Source organism: Alternaria ethzedia (assembly GCF_023757985.1).
Source record: "Alternaria ethzedia strain BMP 0044 chromosome Unknown scaffold_22, whole genome shotgun sequence".
Lineage (NCBI taxonomy): Eukaryota > Fungi > Ascomycota > Dothideomycetes > Pleosporales > Pleosporaceae > Alternaria > Alternaria ethzedia.
Genome location: NW_026056215.1, coordinates 319957 through 335329, shown reverse-complemented (window position 1 = coordinate 335329; position 15373 = coordinate 319957). Strand labels below are relative to the sequence as shown.

The following is a 15373-nucleotide window of genomic DNA, read 5'->3' as shown; positions in this document are numbered from 1 at the left end:
AGACAGTAAAGCCACATATAACTCCTCATTTTATCCAATGACTGCAGGTTGGCGACTTGAAGTGTGTTATTCGTCCAGTTGGACAAGGTGTATGCTATGCTAGGTACATGTGTCCTCTACGCTCAATGGCCCGATTTCAATGCTCCACGACAATCGTCCCATGCAATACGCCTATACAACGCCGTAAACCCATAAGGCTGCTCCTGGCGCGGCCTAATTGTCTCATGAATGACCAAATATTTTCGTCCATTCGAGAGGTTTATGCCGCGGCTTCTACTGAGCCCGCCTCTTCTAGCCCATTCGTACCGTTAGGTGACGGGCTCTGTGTCGCTGCATCAAGAGGTGCGGCATGCAGTGCGGGCTTCTCGACGCCCTTCATCTTGCCGCTCCTCCTCTTCTCAATGGCAGCCTTGACCCAGTCGGCGACTTCTTGGTCTTCTACAGGCTCGATCGCCTCAGCAGGTCCCTGGTCGCCTGCTGCTTCGCCACCCTCGGCCTCGGCTGCGGCTTCAACCTCCTCTTCGTCTTCTTCTGTAATTGTGTCGGGCTTCGCGAGAGGTGCAAGCCATGCATGTTGAAGCAGCATGGCATATGTTGGCCGAAGGTTGGGAATCTTGTTCAAGCAGCCGCGTACAAAGTTGCGCGCCGCGTCAGAGTATCCGCTCTCAGGCAGATCCGGAGGCTCACCATCGACAATAGCCTAAAGAGAGAGTTAGTAGTTGCCGTGGGAACACAATGTGAAAACTTACGCTGAGCTGACTGAAGATGTTGTTGTACGTCTCTGGTGGGTACGGGTACCGCCCCAGAGCGCACTCGATGATTGTCAGTCCCAAACTCCAGATGTCGCTTTGTACGCTGTATGTGCCGCCTCCAGGGTTGGCGCCTGCTTGTGCGATGCCGCCTGAAGATATCCTCTCAGGTGCCATGTAACTCTGGCACCCGATGTTGGTCTTGGCAATACTGGCGACGAGATTTCCACTGACACCAAAATCACAGATTTTGATCGCACCCTTGGTGTTCATCAGAATGTTGGTAGGCTTCACGTCTCGGTGAATGATGTTGTGATCATCCTTGAGTGACTTCAGACCCATAGTCGTGGCCATGGTGATCTTGCGCAAAACGCCCTCGGGCACACCGTCGGCGTAAAGTTTGTCTATGGAGCCTCCGTCCATGAATTCCATACAGATGTACACCGCACCTTCCTGGAAGAAAGCACCGTAAAAGTCGACGATGAAGGGTGAAACGCAGCGATGCAGGACGTCGAGTTCCATGATGATAGCAGCGAACTTTGAGTCGTCCAACTCGAGCCTCACTTCCTTCATTGCCATGACTATGCCGGTCCCCGCAGCTGGCTTCGCACTGGTAGGGCTCGCTTCTTCGCCAAATTCCTTTCGCGATGGCGAGCCTGGCGCAGCCTTGTTACCCGCTAGACCCTGCCCTGGCTTCCGCATTCGCGGTCTGCTATGTCTAACTTTGTATACTGTGCCGTAGTTTCCCTTGCCAAGCTCGTCTAGAGTATCAACTTCGTCCAGTGAGATGTTGAAGGAGGTACCACTTGCGAATTGGACACCGTCAGAGTTGAGTACGGCCTTGCCGGCAAACTTGAGACTGCCAGTTTTGGTATCGACGAACTGAGAGAATTTGTCAAAGTGAGTTTCTTGTTTCTTCGGTTCTGCGCCTGCATCAGGTTCGGGTCCTCCGTTCATCTGCGAGAGGGTCAATCCGGGCTTCTTTTTGCCGGCGGGAGGAGCACCGCCTGCTGTTGGGGACGAGCCTGGCAATCCGCCTGGGAGTCCGCCTGGGAACCTCATGCCGCGCTTCTCTGCTATAGACTGCTTGGCAGGTGGTCCACGGCCAGGAACTGCTGGTGCCGATTGAAAGTTAGTCGCAGGCGGTCTCACAGGCATTCGGAAGTTGCTGGGTACACCTCCTGGGTGAGGACCCGGCGACATGGGGTTACGGCTGTCGGGAGATGGGCCAGGACTCTGAGGCGCAGGCCCTCTACCAGGCAGACCAGTCGGCGGAGCGCCCTTTCTGCCGAGATGCACTGCCTGTATCCTGGCAAGGATGTCTTGGGAGACATTGAGACCGCTGCCTCGGCTGGAGATGGTAGGAGGATTCGAAGGACGGGGATTCCTGGCAGCGTTGATGTTTCCGAGTGGAGTTGAGGAGGATGTCATGGTAGGTGTCGCGGCTGATGTCGTGGATGCAGTTCGGGGAGGAGGGCGCTCGGCAGCGGGTTCGTCAGGCGGGGTGGCATCGGCGGTAGGACTCGAGGGTGCAGGCGAGGGCGAGGGACTATCGAAGACGGTTTCGGCGTCGACTTCCGTGTCGGGGGTGGAGGGATTGGAGGCCATGGCGAAAGACAGATAAAAGTCGCGGCCTGATATTGGCGGGGTACTAGGGCGAGGAAGCGGAAGAGGGTAGGGAGATAGGAATAAAAGGCGCAGGTGTGAGGTGAGTTCAGAGGCTGCGATTACACCGCGGAGGGAGTGACGGCGGCGATCTCAGCGGATCTGGGAGTCTGGTGGAGGTGTCGTGGTTGTGGGTTGTCTGGTAGCGTGCAAGTTGGAGCTGTGACGTGATGCTGCAGAGACGACAGAGTAGCGCGCAACTACTGGTGCTGCTGCAATCTGGAATGATTTCACAATGATGGGTCTGGCCACACGGTAACCACCATGGCGTACAGCGGAGATGCAGCTGGCAAAAGGGGCTCCCGCGATATTTCTAGTGCGGTGGCTTAGGGACAGTTCCTGCTTTGCGTGCGCCGGCCGCCTGTAAGCCTGCTTTCACCTGGCCTCAGACATGGGAATGCGCAAGCAGGGACTGCATCTACATGCGGTTAAGCAGCCCCGAACCGAGTCTCGCGAGCAGGATTGCGCGCGCAGAAGCAGTATGCGGTAATGACCAAGCCATGGGGAACCCAGCGAATGCTGCGTGAGTTGATGCATTGCCCATCAGTCAAGACAGCATTCGGTGTGGCCGATGTCCTGCCAGTTTTCGATGTAGCTGCATGCCGCCCAGCCCGCCGACCTGAGGCGCAGGGACGCGGGAGATGCTGAGAGGCCCTGAGTCCCATCTAGGCGCTGGGTGACGATAAGCTCTAGCCCACCACGGCCGTGTGTGAATCATTTGCGACGTGTAGCTGGGCGATCGCTCTTCCTAACGACTTCCTTAACCCATTCAGACTTCCTCCTACAGTTCCTGCAGGGCTCGCGGCTCAACTTGCCTTTCCGCTAGACCTGGAGCGGGCTGTGACGTCGATCTCCGCCCATAGCGCGTCCGCAGCCAAGACGCGGTGCGCTTCAAGATAAGTCGTGTGTCTCCGTCCCCATCGCGCCTTCGCGCCTTCCCAACAACACCTCTGGCATCGGCATGCCTTTCTTCTCGGCTCCCCAGGCCTTGCGCCTGCGCAGCCCTCCCACTTACTCCTCGGATTTCGTCGCCATGGCCTCTCAGTCGTACGAGTACGGCGACAATGGCATGTTCAATGTCTTCAAGAGCAACAAGCACAGTGCGCATCCCGACTTCGCCAACCTCACCCTGCTCGTCTTCGAGGCTGTCATGGAGGTTGTCTGCGTCAGCGCGCCTGGCTACATTGTCGCGCGAATGGGCCAATTCGACGCCGAGAGCCAGAAGTTCCTCGCCAACCTCAACACGCAGCTGTTTACACCCTGCCTTAGTAAGTCACTACCTCCGATAACGATGACGCGAGTTTGCGTCAGTCACACCTTCATAGACTATATTCATGGGGTACTTCTCAAGCTCTACATTAGCTATGGAGAGACTGCAGAGTACCTTTGAATCACACGGGTCTGTTTGCGGGTGCAACGCGAGAACGAGCTTCTCCATAACCTCCAAACCTCAGCTAACCACATCCAGTCTTTACCAAGCTCGCATCGCAACTGACGGCCGAAAAGCTGGCTGATCTAGCCGTCATCCCCGTAATCTTCATCGTACAGACACTTATATCCTACCTTGCCGCGCTCATCGTATCGAAAGTATGCAGGTTCAACAAACGGGCCTCCAACTTTGTGGTCGCCATGGCGGTATGTCATGTTCCTCAACCAGGCAAACAACACAAACTGACGTTCTCAGGTCTTCGGAAACTCAAACTCGCTTCCAATCTCCCTCGTCATCTCCCTCTCCAAAACACTGTCCGGTCTGCACTGGGACAAGGTTCCAGGCGACAACGACAACGATGTCGGCGCGCGCGGTATCCTCTACCTACTCATCTTCCAACAACTCGGCCAGCTCGTGCGATGGACATGGGGCTTCAACGTGCTCCTAGCGCCAGCCAGCTCCTACAAAGACGAAGATGGCGGCAAGAACAGCGCCATCGAGAACGGAGAGTACAGCGATGACGAGGCGCAACGTCTCCTCGATGACTCGCACTCTGACTACGAATCTGGCAACGTCACCAGCTATGCTACCTCCGCTGACTCCGACGAGTCCGACTCAGACTCTCTGTTCAACCGCGACGCTCAGGCAGAGACCGACTTCATCACACCCACCAACGGCAACGCAACTGTCCCGGGCCAAGGCGACATGAGCGGAAGCAGCAACGGCTATGCCAACGGTCATCTCAACGGTGTTCTCGAGGCGCACAAGAAGAAGCAGAATGCCCCCAAAGGCATCAAGGGAATGCCAAAGCGTGCCGGCATGGCATTGAAGCGCTCTGCCAGCACCGTTTCCGTCTCTACAACTCGCGCTGGAAACAGAGTCTTCAACGCTCTCCCCACATGGCTCCAGGGACCTCTTGCCAAGATTGGCCATGTCTTGTCGAGGTTCTTCAAGGGCGTCTGGGACTTTATGAACCCTCCCCTCTGGGCTATGCTGATCGCCATCCTTGTTGCCTCTATCCCTCCGCTACAACACCTCTTCTTCGACCCAGGAACATTCGTCAGCAACTCCGTGACGCGCGCCGTCAACCAGAGCGGACAAGTCGCTGTCCCCCTGATCTTGGTCGTCTTGGGTGCCAACCTTGCCCGGAACACTCTACCCAAGGAGGACCAGCACTCGATGGAAGACCCAAGTGTTGAGAAGAAGCTTGTCATTGCCTCCCTCGTCAGTCGCATGCTTATCCCGACGCTTCTCATGGCACCTATGCTTGCTTTAACCGCCAAGTATGTGCCTGTCAGTATTCTCGACGACCCGATCTTCATCATCGTTTGCTTCCTACTCAGCGGTGCGCCGAGCGCGCTGCAGCTGGCACAGATCTGCCAGATCAACAACGTGTACATGGGTGCCATGTCGAGGATTTTGTTCCAGAGCTACGTTGTCTGGATCCTGCCGTCGACTCTTCTTCTGGTCATGCTTGCACTGGAGACAGTGGAATGGGCCAAATGAGTCACGTGTGCGTTGAAGTGTTAGTGCTTGGAAGGACGCAGCGCACCCTCCTGTGTTGCGACATGTAATTGGGTTTCAAAGCGAGGCGTTCTGGTAACTGGGAATGGGTTTGGTAGTTGCATTGATTGGGACATGGCAGAGAACTGCAATGAAAAGCAGTTTGTATATACACTTTTAACGTTGTCCCGGTGTTTGGAGGTTGTCGGAGGATGGTCTCTTCTTTGAACCGATCAGATCTTTCGTATCTTGGCTACGCTGAAGTACCGCGATCCGAGAGGTCTGATCGGTTCAAGGACGCGTCCATTCTACGACAACCTCTAAGTACTGTTGAGCACCTGAAAACAATTCGCAAGGGAAGGCGATCATCCGTCAACCTCTACAATTCGCCACAGCACCGTCGTGTCCAAGTTTCTGGCGTACCAAAACCTGACGTAGACTGCCAAGGCTGCGAACTGGAATTTCGGAGGCCGATAGCTATGGGTGGGTGGGGGAGGCGGAGGGGAGGCGGAGGGGAGGTGGTGGATGTCTCGCTGGTTGATGGCGAGTCTGATACAGCGACGTCTCTAGTGTGATAAGAAACGCACCTTGCCCAAGTGACATATAGGGCATGATTTTTGGGTTTGGGGATATACCAGTGTGACCAACTTCTGTAGTACTTGATGTCTACTATTACAGTGCCTAAAGGTGATTTGCTACATAGCGTTCAACGCCTCCGTGTCTAGGTTCCATTGCAGGTTTCTGGCGTACCAAACCCTGACGTAGACTGCCAAGACTGGCCTCGGAGACCGATGGCTGCCCAATAGCTCTGAAGATAGCGTAGGGACCATCAACACACCACGCTGCCGTCTGTTCCAGCTATGATGATACTCTACCTCTAAACTGTCTATTTCTATCAAGATCTGGTTATAGACGCCTCGAGACTTTTCATATTCCTCTTCACCTCGTCTTCTCCCACCAGCGATCCTTACCGCCAATCAGCTTGGCACGTGGACCCTGAGCTCGCGTGTACTTTCTGGCGTTCCTGCCGCACTAGGTATCGATAACACCGCCCACCAAACAACCCGCCGTTCCTACCCACCAAGTAGGGCACGTTTATTTCGAGGCCTCACTACAGCACCTTCGGACCCGTCTGGGGAGCTACATATTACCACGCGGTCGATCCTGCTTACTTCACTTCCGCACACCAGGCTGCACATTCTAGGCAATCGCCATGGCGGATTCCTCCAATGAGCAGTCGCGGCCCAGCGTCCCCCACCGAAGCGACTCGTCTGCCCTCTCGCAGAACGCTACTCCAGTGGATGGCGCGTCGCCGCGGTCTATCAAAGGTCAGTTCTTGCTCGTTCTCTTATTGTTTGTCTTGCAAGCTCTGGCGATGAATTCATATCACTTTTTGGAATCGTGATTCTACCAGCGAGGTAGCTGTAGACCATCGTGACTCCGCAGTGACTAACAACTCTCTTGCTCAAACGCTGAGTCGAATCTCAAATACTACGCAAGCTATCTGGCTATGGCTTAGCTATGTGCATGTAGCAAAACGAGGGACTGCTATGTCCGAGACCAATGAACAAGATGTATAGCTGATACACTGTCATCTTACCTACCAAGTGCTTAACGAACAACTGCTAACCATGCGCTCGCAGTTGTGTCCTTTCCCGACGACACTGCCATCTCTCCATTGATGATCGGGAAGAACAAAGAACTTGACCAGAGGGATTACTTGGATCTCGACAGACCTGCAAAACACTACCCCGCAAGTGTCAGTAGAAAGAAACTATCTGGACGGCCCTCAGTCGAGCGTCTGTCATCAACTCCCAGAGGAGTACCGGCTGAGGGTAACCCATCTTTGTCTTCTCTGCTTTCGGACAGCTCAACCGATGCTCCTCATGGGCAGCATGCGCATGAAAACCTGTTGAAGCAGGTGGGCACATGGCTCAAGCACGAGCGAAGCCGACGTCATGCACGAAGGGCGAAACGCAAAGCCGCCAAAGAGGGCGCTGTCCAGGAAACGACATCGACTGTTGCTGATGAGACGACTGAAGAGCCCATCGCGCTTACTAGGACCAGCTCTTCATCGTCCCACGGTGAAGACTCTCTCGACCAACTGGCGCACATCCTCGAGAAGACTCTAGCTATGAAGCCAGCCGACGCTAAAAAGAGGATGCAACACTTCCGTAGGTCCTCTACGGGCTTGAAGCGACACTCCGCCATTTCCCTCGACACCGACTATTTCGAGTCCGTAGACCAGCTGGTCCCGAGTTGCGAGGCCATCTTGGATAATTCGAAGACTATGGCGTACAACGTGGACGAGTCAGATGCCGAATCGGCCCCACAACTATCTGACAAAGAAGCACGCAAGGAGAGAGAGGCGTGGACCAAGTTTCGAGCTGAAATCCTCCGTCTGGCTCATACTCTGAAGCTCAAGGGATGGCGCAAGGTGTCGATGGAGCAGAGTAATGAGATTGATGTGCAGAGGCTGAGTGGCGCATTGACAAATGCTGTTTACGTTGTCTCGCCTCCCAAGAATCTGCAACTTCAAGAGCAGGGTGAAGATGGTCAGCCTAAGCCAAAGAACCCTCCTCCGTAAGTCATCTTGAACGTAAGCGAAACAAGCCTGACACTTTCTAGTAAGCTTCTGCTACGCATCTACGGTCCTCAGGTGGAACATCTGATCGACCGGGAGTCTGAACTACAGATCCTCACACGCCTCGCTCGAAAGCGAATTGGTCCGCGTCTGCTTGGTACCTTCACCAACGGTCGCTTCGAGGAGTTCCTCCATGCAAAGCCGTTGACCGCGAAGGAACTGCGCAACGCAGAGACTTCAAAGCAGATCGCAAAGCGTATGCGAGAGCTGCATGAGGGCATTGATCTTCTTAAGGAAGAGCGAGAAGCTGGCCCATTCGTATGGCAAAACTGGGATAAGTGGGTTGACCGTTGTGAGCAGATTGTCACCTGGTTAGACGACCGGGTGCGCGAGAGCAAGCAAGACCCTGCGCTAGGCCCTGGCGACAAGTGGAAGAAGCGAGGTTACGTATGTGGTATGGAGTGGCCAGTATTCAGGCAGATGGTTGAGAAGTACAGGAGGTGGTTGGAGGAACAGTACGGTGGTGCAGACAAGATCAACGAGCGCATGATCTTTGCCCACAACGACGTAGGCCATTTTACTCTACAGAAGGATCCTGAGCTGACCCTGTGTAGACCCAGTATGGTAACATCCTGCGTATGGTGCCAGAGGGCGAGTCGCCCCTACTGCTTCCTGCGAACCAGCACAAGCAGCTAGTGGTTATCGACTTCGAGTACGCAAATGCGAACCTTCCGGGTCTGGAGTTTGCCAACCACTTCGTAAGATATTCCCGTTCATCCCTTCGATCCTTCACTACTCCTCACACATTTGAGGCCTGTACTGACCAAAAGCTAGACCGAATGGACATACAACTACCACGATGCCGATGTACCGTGGAGGTGTAACACCAAGTACTACCCAACCGTCGAGGAGCAGCACCGCTTCATCCGAGCATACCTGATGCACAACCCCTCCTACAAAGCAGCTGGAGGCTACACATCCAACCCTGCTACCCCCCACCTAGGCCCTCTCCCCTCCTCAGGAAGTACAACCGCCCTAGCAGCGACCGCCGCACCCAGCAACATCTCCGCCTTCATGCTCGACTCGCGCGCTCCACCCGGCTCCCAGTACCAAGAGCAAGAAGCCGCTGCAGAGCGCCAAATCGAAGAAGAAACCCGTCGCCTCCTCGCCGAAACCAAGCTCTGGCGCCTCGCCAACTCAGCCATGTGGGTAGCTTGGGGCATAGTCCAGGCTCACGTCCCCGGTCTGCCCGACTTCGACGCTTTGGATAAACAAGCAAACGCAGACGCAAATGCATCTGCCAACCCCAGCGGCGCAGCCGCCGAACTAGACAGCGCGACAGCAGAGATACGCGCCGAGGCGGGGGCCGAAGGAGGAGCAGAAGAGAAGTCGGGGGCAGGGATCGTGAGTGAAAAGACAGCGACGGAGGAAGGGGCCACGCAAGGAAACATGACGCAAGCGGAACAGGATGCTGACCTTTTCAAACCACAGGATGAAGAGGAGTTTGATTACCTCGCGTATGCTAATGATCGCGCCATGTTTGTTTGGGGCGATGCGATGCGTATGGGTATTGTGAGCCCGGAGGAGGTGCCTGAGGAGTTGAGGAGTAGGGCTAAGGTTGTGGAGTACTGAGGTGGCGGAATGAGAGGGCCGAGTTGATTGCGGCTCGGGACGAAGGATATCTTCTGTACAGTGAGCAACGCGTGTCGAGACCAGAGAGTCTTGGGAGCTTTTGCAAGGGGATGCAAGTGTGTGTAGCTCAAAGGCTCCCTACTGCATATATTCCCTAAAGCACGAATGTCCATGTATGATAGCAAATGAAAAATGACAAAAAAAAACCCCCAGTCGGAAAAGATCGTCGAGAAAATCGTGAGATTTATATGAACAATGATTCATGACTCCAACACAGAGTTGCTCACACTGGTATATACCCAAACGCCAAAACACCAAATCCAACCTATTTCGACCCACCAAAATCAGATTCACACACCCAAGTCATCTCAGCTCGTGTCCATAGCATCTTCATCCTCATCCCCTTCTTGTATCCCTTCAAGCCCCTCCTCCTCTTCCTGCTGCTCTTCCCTCTGCCCTCTCCTGTTATCACGCCCTCCCCTATCCATCGCCTCAACGAGTCCCTCCAATCCTCTTACTTCTTCACTCCCCACCCTACTCCCCCCGTCCCAAACCCCTTCAACCCCATCCTTCGTATCCACGCCCCTCCTCTCCAACACCCGTTTACTCTGACTCTCAACGTAGATTTTGCGTTCGCGTGTTAATTCCTCCTTATCTTTTGGCGGCTGTTGTTGTGCGTTGGAGGCGGAGTAGGAGGGAGGGGAAGAAGTGTTGCTGGGTAAAGCGGTGTTTGCTAAATGCGGTTTTAGGCTTGCGAGGAGTTGGCGGAGGTAGGGGAGTTGGGTTGTTGTGAAGGTGGTGTGGGTTGTTAAGGGTGTGTGGGTGGGTTTTGTGTCGTTGTTGCTGTTCTTCTCGGAATTCTTCTCTCCATTTGCGTTTGTGTGAGGTAGCGATTGTATGCCTATTTCCTTCGCAGCAGGCGCGTGGGTTAGGAAGGCGAACGGCGCTGCTTGTCCATCTTGCTCATTATCTCCTCCTGTCGAAGTAAGGGACTCGCGTTTCGGCAAAGTAGACGGTGTGAGAAGGGCGCGTAACCGTGCTATTTGTGTCTCGTTGCGCGTTTTCTCAGCGAGGAGAGCGGCGTTTAACTTTTGCGTTTCGATGAGTTTGCGGCGGAGGGTGTAGAGGGCTTCTGGGGTGAGGGTCGAGTTTTTAGAGGGCGGTTCGAGGTTCTAGTTCGTGTCAGTCATGTTCGTCGTGTGAATTTCGTCCATTCTGCCCTTTCACTGCCTCCAAATACCACCGTCCATAATCGTCTCATCGAACATACCTCATAATGCCCCAACCGCACCCACTCCGCGAGCCCCTCATCCTGGCCCTTCCCCCTACCCAACGCAAAAACATTCCTCAGTGTCCAAATCTCCAGTTTATCAAAGTTCTTGTCCACAGCGTTTTCCATGAGCGTTTCTAGCTTCAGCACCCCTTCCTCAATCTCCAACCGCGCTTCTGGGTATACATCGTTTCCGTCTTCGTCTTTGGCCGGTGTGCGGTTTTGCGAGGCGTAGAGGTCGGCGAAACCGAGGAGGGAGGGGTCGGCGGAGGAGAGACCGGTTTCGAAGGAGTCGGTGCAGCGGTAGAGGACTTCGTTTATGGCGTTTATTATGTCGTCGATTAGGGACTAGGATCGATGTTAGTTGTTGGATTGATCTATAAGAGCCGGGGTAGCGGAGGTAGTGGATCAATGTGCAGAGAGTGGTCTTGGAGGCATTGCAGACACCATCCCCAGCCCATCCACTCCATCTTCCCCCCCGTCCCCTCCCACCACCACCACCCTCCTCTACCCATCACCCAAGAATCATACGTACAATAGGAGGCCAAGTAAAGTGCTCAGTAAGCAGCATATTCTCCTGCTGCTTTGCGCTCGCCATCTTGTTGTTTCGTCGTAGCGTCGTTGTCGTTGTCGCAAATGCGTTCAGCACCACCCGTTGTTTGCGACACGCGCGCGCCGAGGGACGTGTTTACTGCGGGCCCGCCGCTCCGGGATCTGACTGGACGGAAGACAAGGGTCGAAGGGCTCGCGCTAGTGGGGTCGCGTAATTTGCTTGTTTGGGATGCGCGCTGTGAGGGTCATGTGGATGGGGTGTGCGTCCGCGGAGTTGTGATTTCTGTCTTGTGGTTTGCTTTCCCTTGATGTCATAACTGGAGATGCTGTGAGTAGGTCACGACATCACCAGCAGAACAAGTCCTCACACCAAAACAGTCATTCAATCAAAGATGAGATACCTTCCATAAAGTGCAGCCTATTTAGCCACACAACTACATCCATACACCCAAGCACGGCGGCTTGAAAATCCCAAATTATACAAGCGTACAGCACGACTCCATATCGTCCATACTGGAAAGCTAGTTTGCTTTGTCTCTTTCTCTGTCTCTCTCGCTCTGGTAAAGGTAGATGCATATCCACCACCTCCACCACCTTAACAACATCCACCTGGCTAGGACATACCATTCTTCTTCTCCTCTTCCTCTCTCGCACTCACTCATGCCGCACGCAGCACTCGCAGTCGAAAATCGCAAGGCAAACAGATAATACTTTTCTCCCATAATCGGCTCGAAAGCACACTCAGAAGAAGAAAGCCAAAAAACACACAAGAGGAGGATAGTTTGGTGTAATCCAAATATAACACAATAAAAACGCCAATCAAGAACCAGACAGACAGAGTAACAAAGAGACTAGTTCTGAACCCTTTCTCTCTCTCTCTCTCTGTTTCTCGGTGTTTCTCCATGCGTTCATGTCGCTGTCGTAAATGCAGTAGATGTGAAGCCAGTCAAAAAGAAAAGGGAACAATACCACCCACCCGCCCGTCAACCCAATTATCGTACTGTTTGCTTGCTGCTCATGCCCGTGAATCCTATAAAAAAGCGCGGCGGAGCTGGGTAATCTGTTAATCTATACAAAGACACATGTCCGTCGAATCCATCTAGACGGGACAATGTGTGTGTCGGTCAAGTTTGGCAGATTCGCTCAATACGCTCGCGATTGTTGATCACGGAACCTCCGCTCTTCTTCCTGGCGGCGGGCCTTCTTCTCCCGCTCTAGACGGATCTTGTGCGCTTCCGTTCCGTCGTCCATGAGGGACTCTTTGAACCAGGGGTGTTGCAGTGCTTCCTTGGCTGTTATCCGTTTCTTGGGGTCGTAGACGAATATCCGCCGGAGGAGGTCGAGGAATTGACGGTTGAAATCGGTGTGGGCTGGTATTGTTTCCTGGGAAAGGTTAGTCGACTATCAAACGAACAGTGTGACGTGTGGCGACGTACGGGAAGCTTCTTCATCGCCTTGACGTATTTCTTCGAGGCTTTGTTCGTGTCTGCGTTGGGGTAGTCGAGCTTGTAGTTCTTGAAGTATCGTGCAGCACTGAGAATGTTAGCAATGTCGTGAAGATGGTATCGTGTCTACTTACGAGCTCGATGAGTTGCGTGATGAACCGCGGTCTTGCTTGTAGACCGCTCGCACAATATCTCGATCAATCTTGCCACTGCAGACAGCCTCCATCATCGCCAGATGCTCGAGGTTGTCATGCGTTTGGAAGAGGGCGTCGCCAGTAAAGAATTCGACCAGGATACATCCTATACTCCAGATATCGCAAGGGAAACTCCAGCCCAAGTTGAGAATAATCTCAGGTGCTCGGTAGTGTCGAGTCGAGACTACCGAGGAGTGGTATTCATCGTTGAAGGTCGCTGATCCAAAGTCGATGAGGCGGATCTCAGGATCAAGGAGGACCTTGCGATGCCGCGCTGTCCGGTTCACTGTTGTTGACGATGACGGTACAGTCCTATTGTACGTAAAAGTCTGGTAATTGTTGTTGACAAGCAGGATGTTCTCCGGTTTCAGATCGGTGTGGATGAGGTTGAGGTCGTGGAGGAAAGCAACGCTGGTGAAGAGCTGTTTCGCGAACTTCTGGATGTGAGAGCTGGGGAATGGGACAAAGCCGTTCGACTTGAGGAAGTCAAACACACTTTGTCCGTAGAGATCTGTGACGATGCAGATGTGGTTTCGGAAGTCGAAGCAATCTCGTAGATGAATGCACCGGTTGATGTTGTGCTTGTCGTTGGATGCCAGTGTTGACAGTACCCGCAGTTCGATCCGGCTGGCATCTCGGTATTTGGGCACTGATCGAATGACCTTGATGGCGCAATTTGTGCCTTTCCGTCTGTCGTAGGCTTGGACGACTTTGCCAAAGGTGCCCTGGCCGAGCAGTTTTGTGATCTGGTCTGATGTCCTTTGTCAGTATTGTCCTTCGGGGTATTGATCGAAGAGACCTACATCTCTCTGTGAGGTCGGCCTCTGGTACTACAATGTAGTGGCCGTCGTCGTCATCTACCTTTTGGTCCTTTGTATACGACTTCTGGAGTGTGTCAGTTCGGGTCCTGGAAGAGGAGGCGTGGATCGGGTCTTACATCTGGGACAACCTGTACGTAGACGTCCTTCGCCTTGATCACCGGGTTGGGCGGCGGCTGGTACAGGCTGAAGGGGTCGTCATTGTCCAGTTCCCGTCTTTTGGCCTGCTTTGCTTCATCCTGCACCACGGCGCGTGTGCGCTTGCGCTTCTGGCCCGCTGCGCTGTTGTCGAGAGGCGAGATGTGGTGGCCGTTGCTGACCTGCGAGCCTAATGACGTCGGCGCCGTGGTGTTGAGCGCAGAGGTAGTGCGGTCGGTGGACAGTGAGTGGTTGGGAGAGTCGTAGTAGGGTGTTTGGGTGGTGGAGTAGGACGTGTGCTGGTTGTAGACGGGGTCGTATGCCGTGGATGCGGTCGTCTTGCGCTTCTTGTCTGTGTGGCGCGCAGTCGGGTTTGTCGCGGTGCGTGACGAGGGCGCGTGGTTGCGAGGCGGAGGCAGCTGGGGTTCATCGTCGTCGTCGTCGTCAATAACAATGACCTCCTTCGGGATGCCGTTCCTGTAGAAGTCGGCCCAGTCGGGGTGCCGCCGCCGGTGGGCGGAGCCCGGGTCGTTCGCGCTCATGTCGATGGGCGGGGCCTGGGAGATGGGCGGCAGCTGGGGCGGGTGTCGTGTGTGGGCAGTCGCGTTTCGGCGAAGGTCTGAACTGGAGGAAGCGCTAGCGTAGCCGTTGTAGAGCGAGTTGCCTATCCGAGCGCCGCCGTTGGCGATCTGGGCATTGGCGATGCTGGGCTGGTACGTCTGGTGGTGAGAATAAAACTGGTGATGGGGCGGGAGTGTGGCCGTGGCGGTCGAGGGCGTCGACATGGCTGGGTGCGTCGCTGGGGGTGCGAGAGCCGACGTCGTGACGCTACTCGTCTGCACAGGCAAGCGGACCAAGCACGTCGGTGAGGCGGCCAAACGGCGCGACGGGGGCGCCGAATTGGGGGAGCGTCGTCGTCGGGATGCTCAGTCGGCGCTTTTGCGTGCTGGGACGCTTTGTCGCAGCCAGCGGAGGCGTTATCGCAGGCCTGGGCAGGTGGATGGTGCTGCGGAGGTGCTGGAGCCGCGGCTGGAGGCAGTGCCGGGGCGGGCTACGAGGCGACTGAGGGCGATGGGGGTGCACGCTGGGAAGAATGGCGGGCGTCGGACATGCCAGAGAGGTGGTGAAGCGTTGATGTCGCCGGGTGGAAGCAGGCGAGGTTGAGATCACACTTGTTGCGGAGTCTGTGGTGAGAACCGGCCTGTGCGGTCCACATGGAGCGTCATTCGTTCAATCTTCTCGCGGCACGCCAGCGACGTCTCTCTTTCGCGTCTCGCGCCGAACTCTGCCTTGTCCTAATTCTGCCGCCCAAGACTCGACACTGCTCTATGGCACTCTATTTGATGGCAATAATCCCGCAGCGCTTGTCTTCTGCTGCTGCTAGATGTCGGCAC

At 54.8% G+C, this 15373-nt stretch overlaps 5 protein-coding genes across 5 annotated transcripts; 2 read left to right on the top strand and 3 right to left on the bottom strand.

Moving 5' to 3' along the window:
* Nucleotides 1-259: 259 nt before the first annotated feature.
* J4E87_007770 (uncharacterized protein) lies at nucleotides 260-2357 on the bottom strand (the record flags this gene model as incomplete). Its single annotated transcript, XM_049379363.1, has 2 exons — nucleotides 260-700; nucleotides 750-2357. The coding sequence occupies 2 exons, from the start codon at nucleotides 2355-2357 to the stop codon at nucleotides 260-262; spliced, it is 2049 nt and encodes a 682-aa protein (XP_049230937.1).
* A 1018-nt stretch (nucleotides 2358-3375) lies between these two features.
* J4E87_007769 (uncharacterized protein) lies at nucleotides 3376-5349 on the top strand (the record flags this gene model as incomplete). Its single annotated transcript, XM_049379362.1, has 3 exons — nucleotides 3376-3682; nucleotides 3883-4049; nucleotides 4099-5349. The coding sequence occupies 3 exons, from the start codon at nucleotides 3376-3378 to the stop codon at nucleotides 5347-5349; spliced, it is 1725 nt and encodes a 574-aa protein (XP_049230936.1).
* A 1210-nt stretch (nucleotides 5350-6559) lies between these two features.
* Nucleotides 6560-9562, top strand: J4E87_007768 (uncharacterized protein; the record flags this gene model as incomplete). The annotated part of the gene is made up of 5 exons (XM_049379361.1): nucleotides 6560-6674; nucleotides 6990-7929; nucleotides 7975-8497; nucleotides 8545-8688; nucleotides 8765-9562. 5 exons carry the CDS (start codon nucleotides 6560-6562, stop codon nucleotides 9560-9562), a joined length of 2520 nt encoding a protein of 839 aa, XP_049230935.1.
* A 368-nt stretch (nucleotides 9563-9930) lies between these two features.
* On the bottom strand, nucleotides 9931-11430 carry J4E87_007767 (uncharacterized protein; the record flags this gene model as incomplete). The annotated part of the gene is made up of 3 exons (XM_049379360.1): nucleotides 9931-10734; nucleotides 10833-11180; nucleotides 11368-11430. The coding sequence occupies 3 exons, from the start codon at nucleotides 11428-11430 to the stop codon at nucleotides 9931-9933; spliced, it is 1215 nt and encodes a 404-aa protein (XP_049230934.1).
* Nucleotides 11431-12527: 1097 nt separating this feature from the next.
* On the bottom strand, nucleotides 12528-14764 carry J4E87_007766 (uncharacterized protein; the record flags this gene model as incomplete). The annotated part of the gene is made up of 5 exons (XM_049379359.1): nucleotides 12528-12767; nucleotides 12821-12917; nucleotides 12964-13774; nucleotides 13827-13908; nucleotides 13961-14764. 5 exons carry the CDS (start codon nucleotides 14762-14764, stop codon nucleotides 12528-12530), a joined length of 2034 nt encoding a protein of 677 aa, XP_049230933.1.
* Nucleotides 14765-15373: the final 609 nt, after the last annotated feature.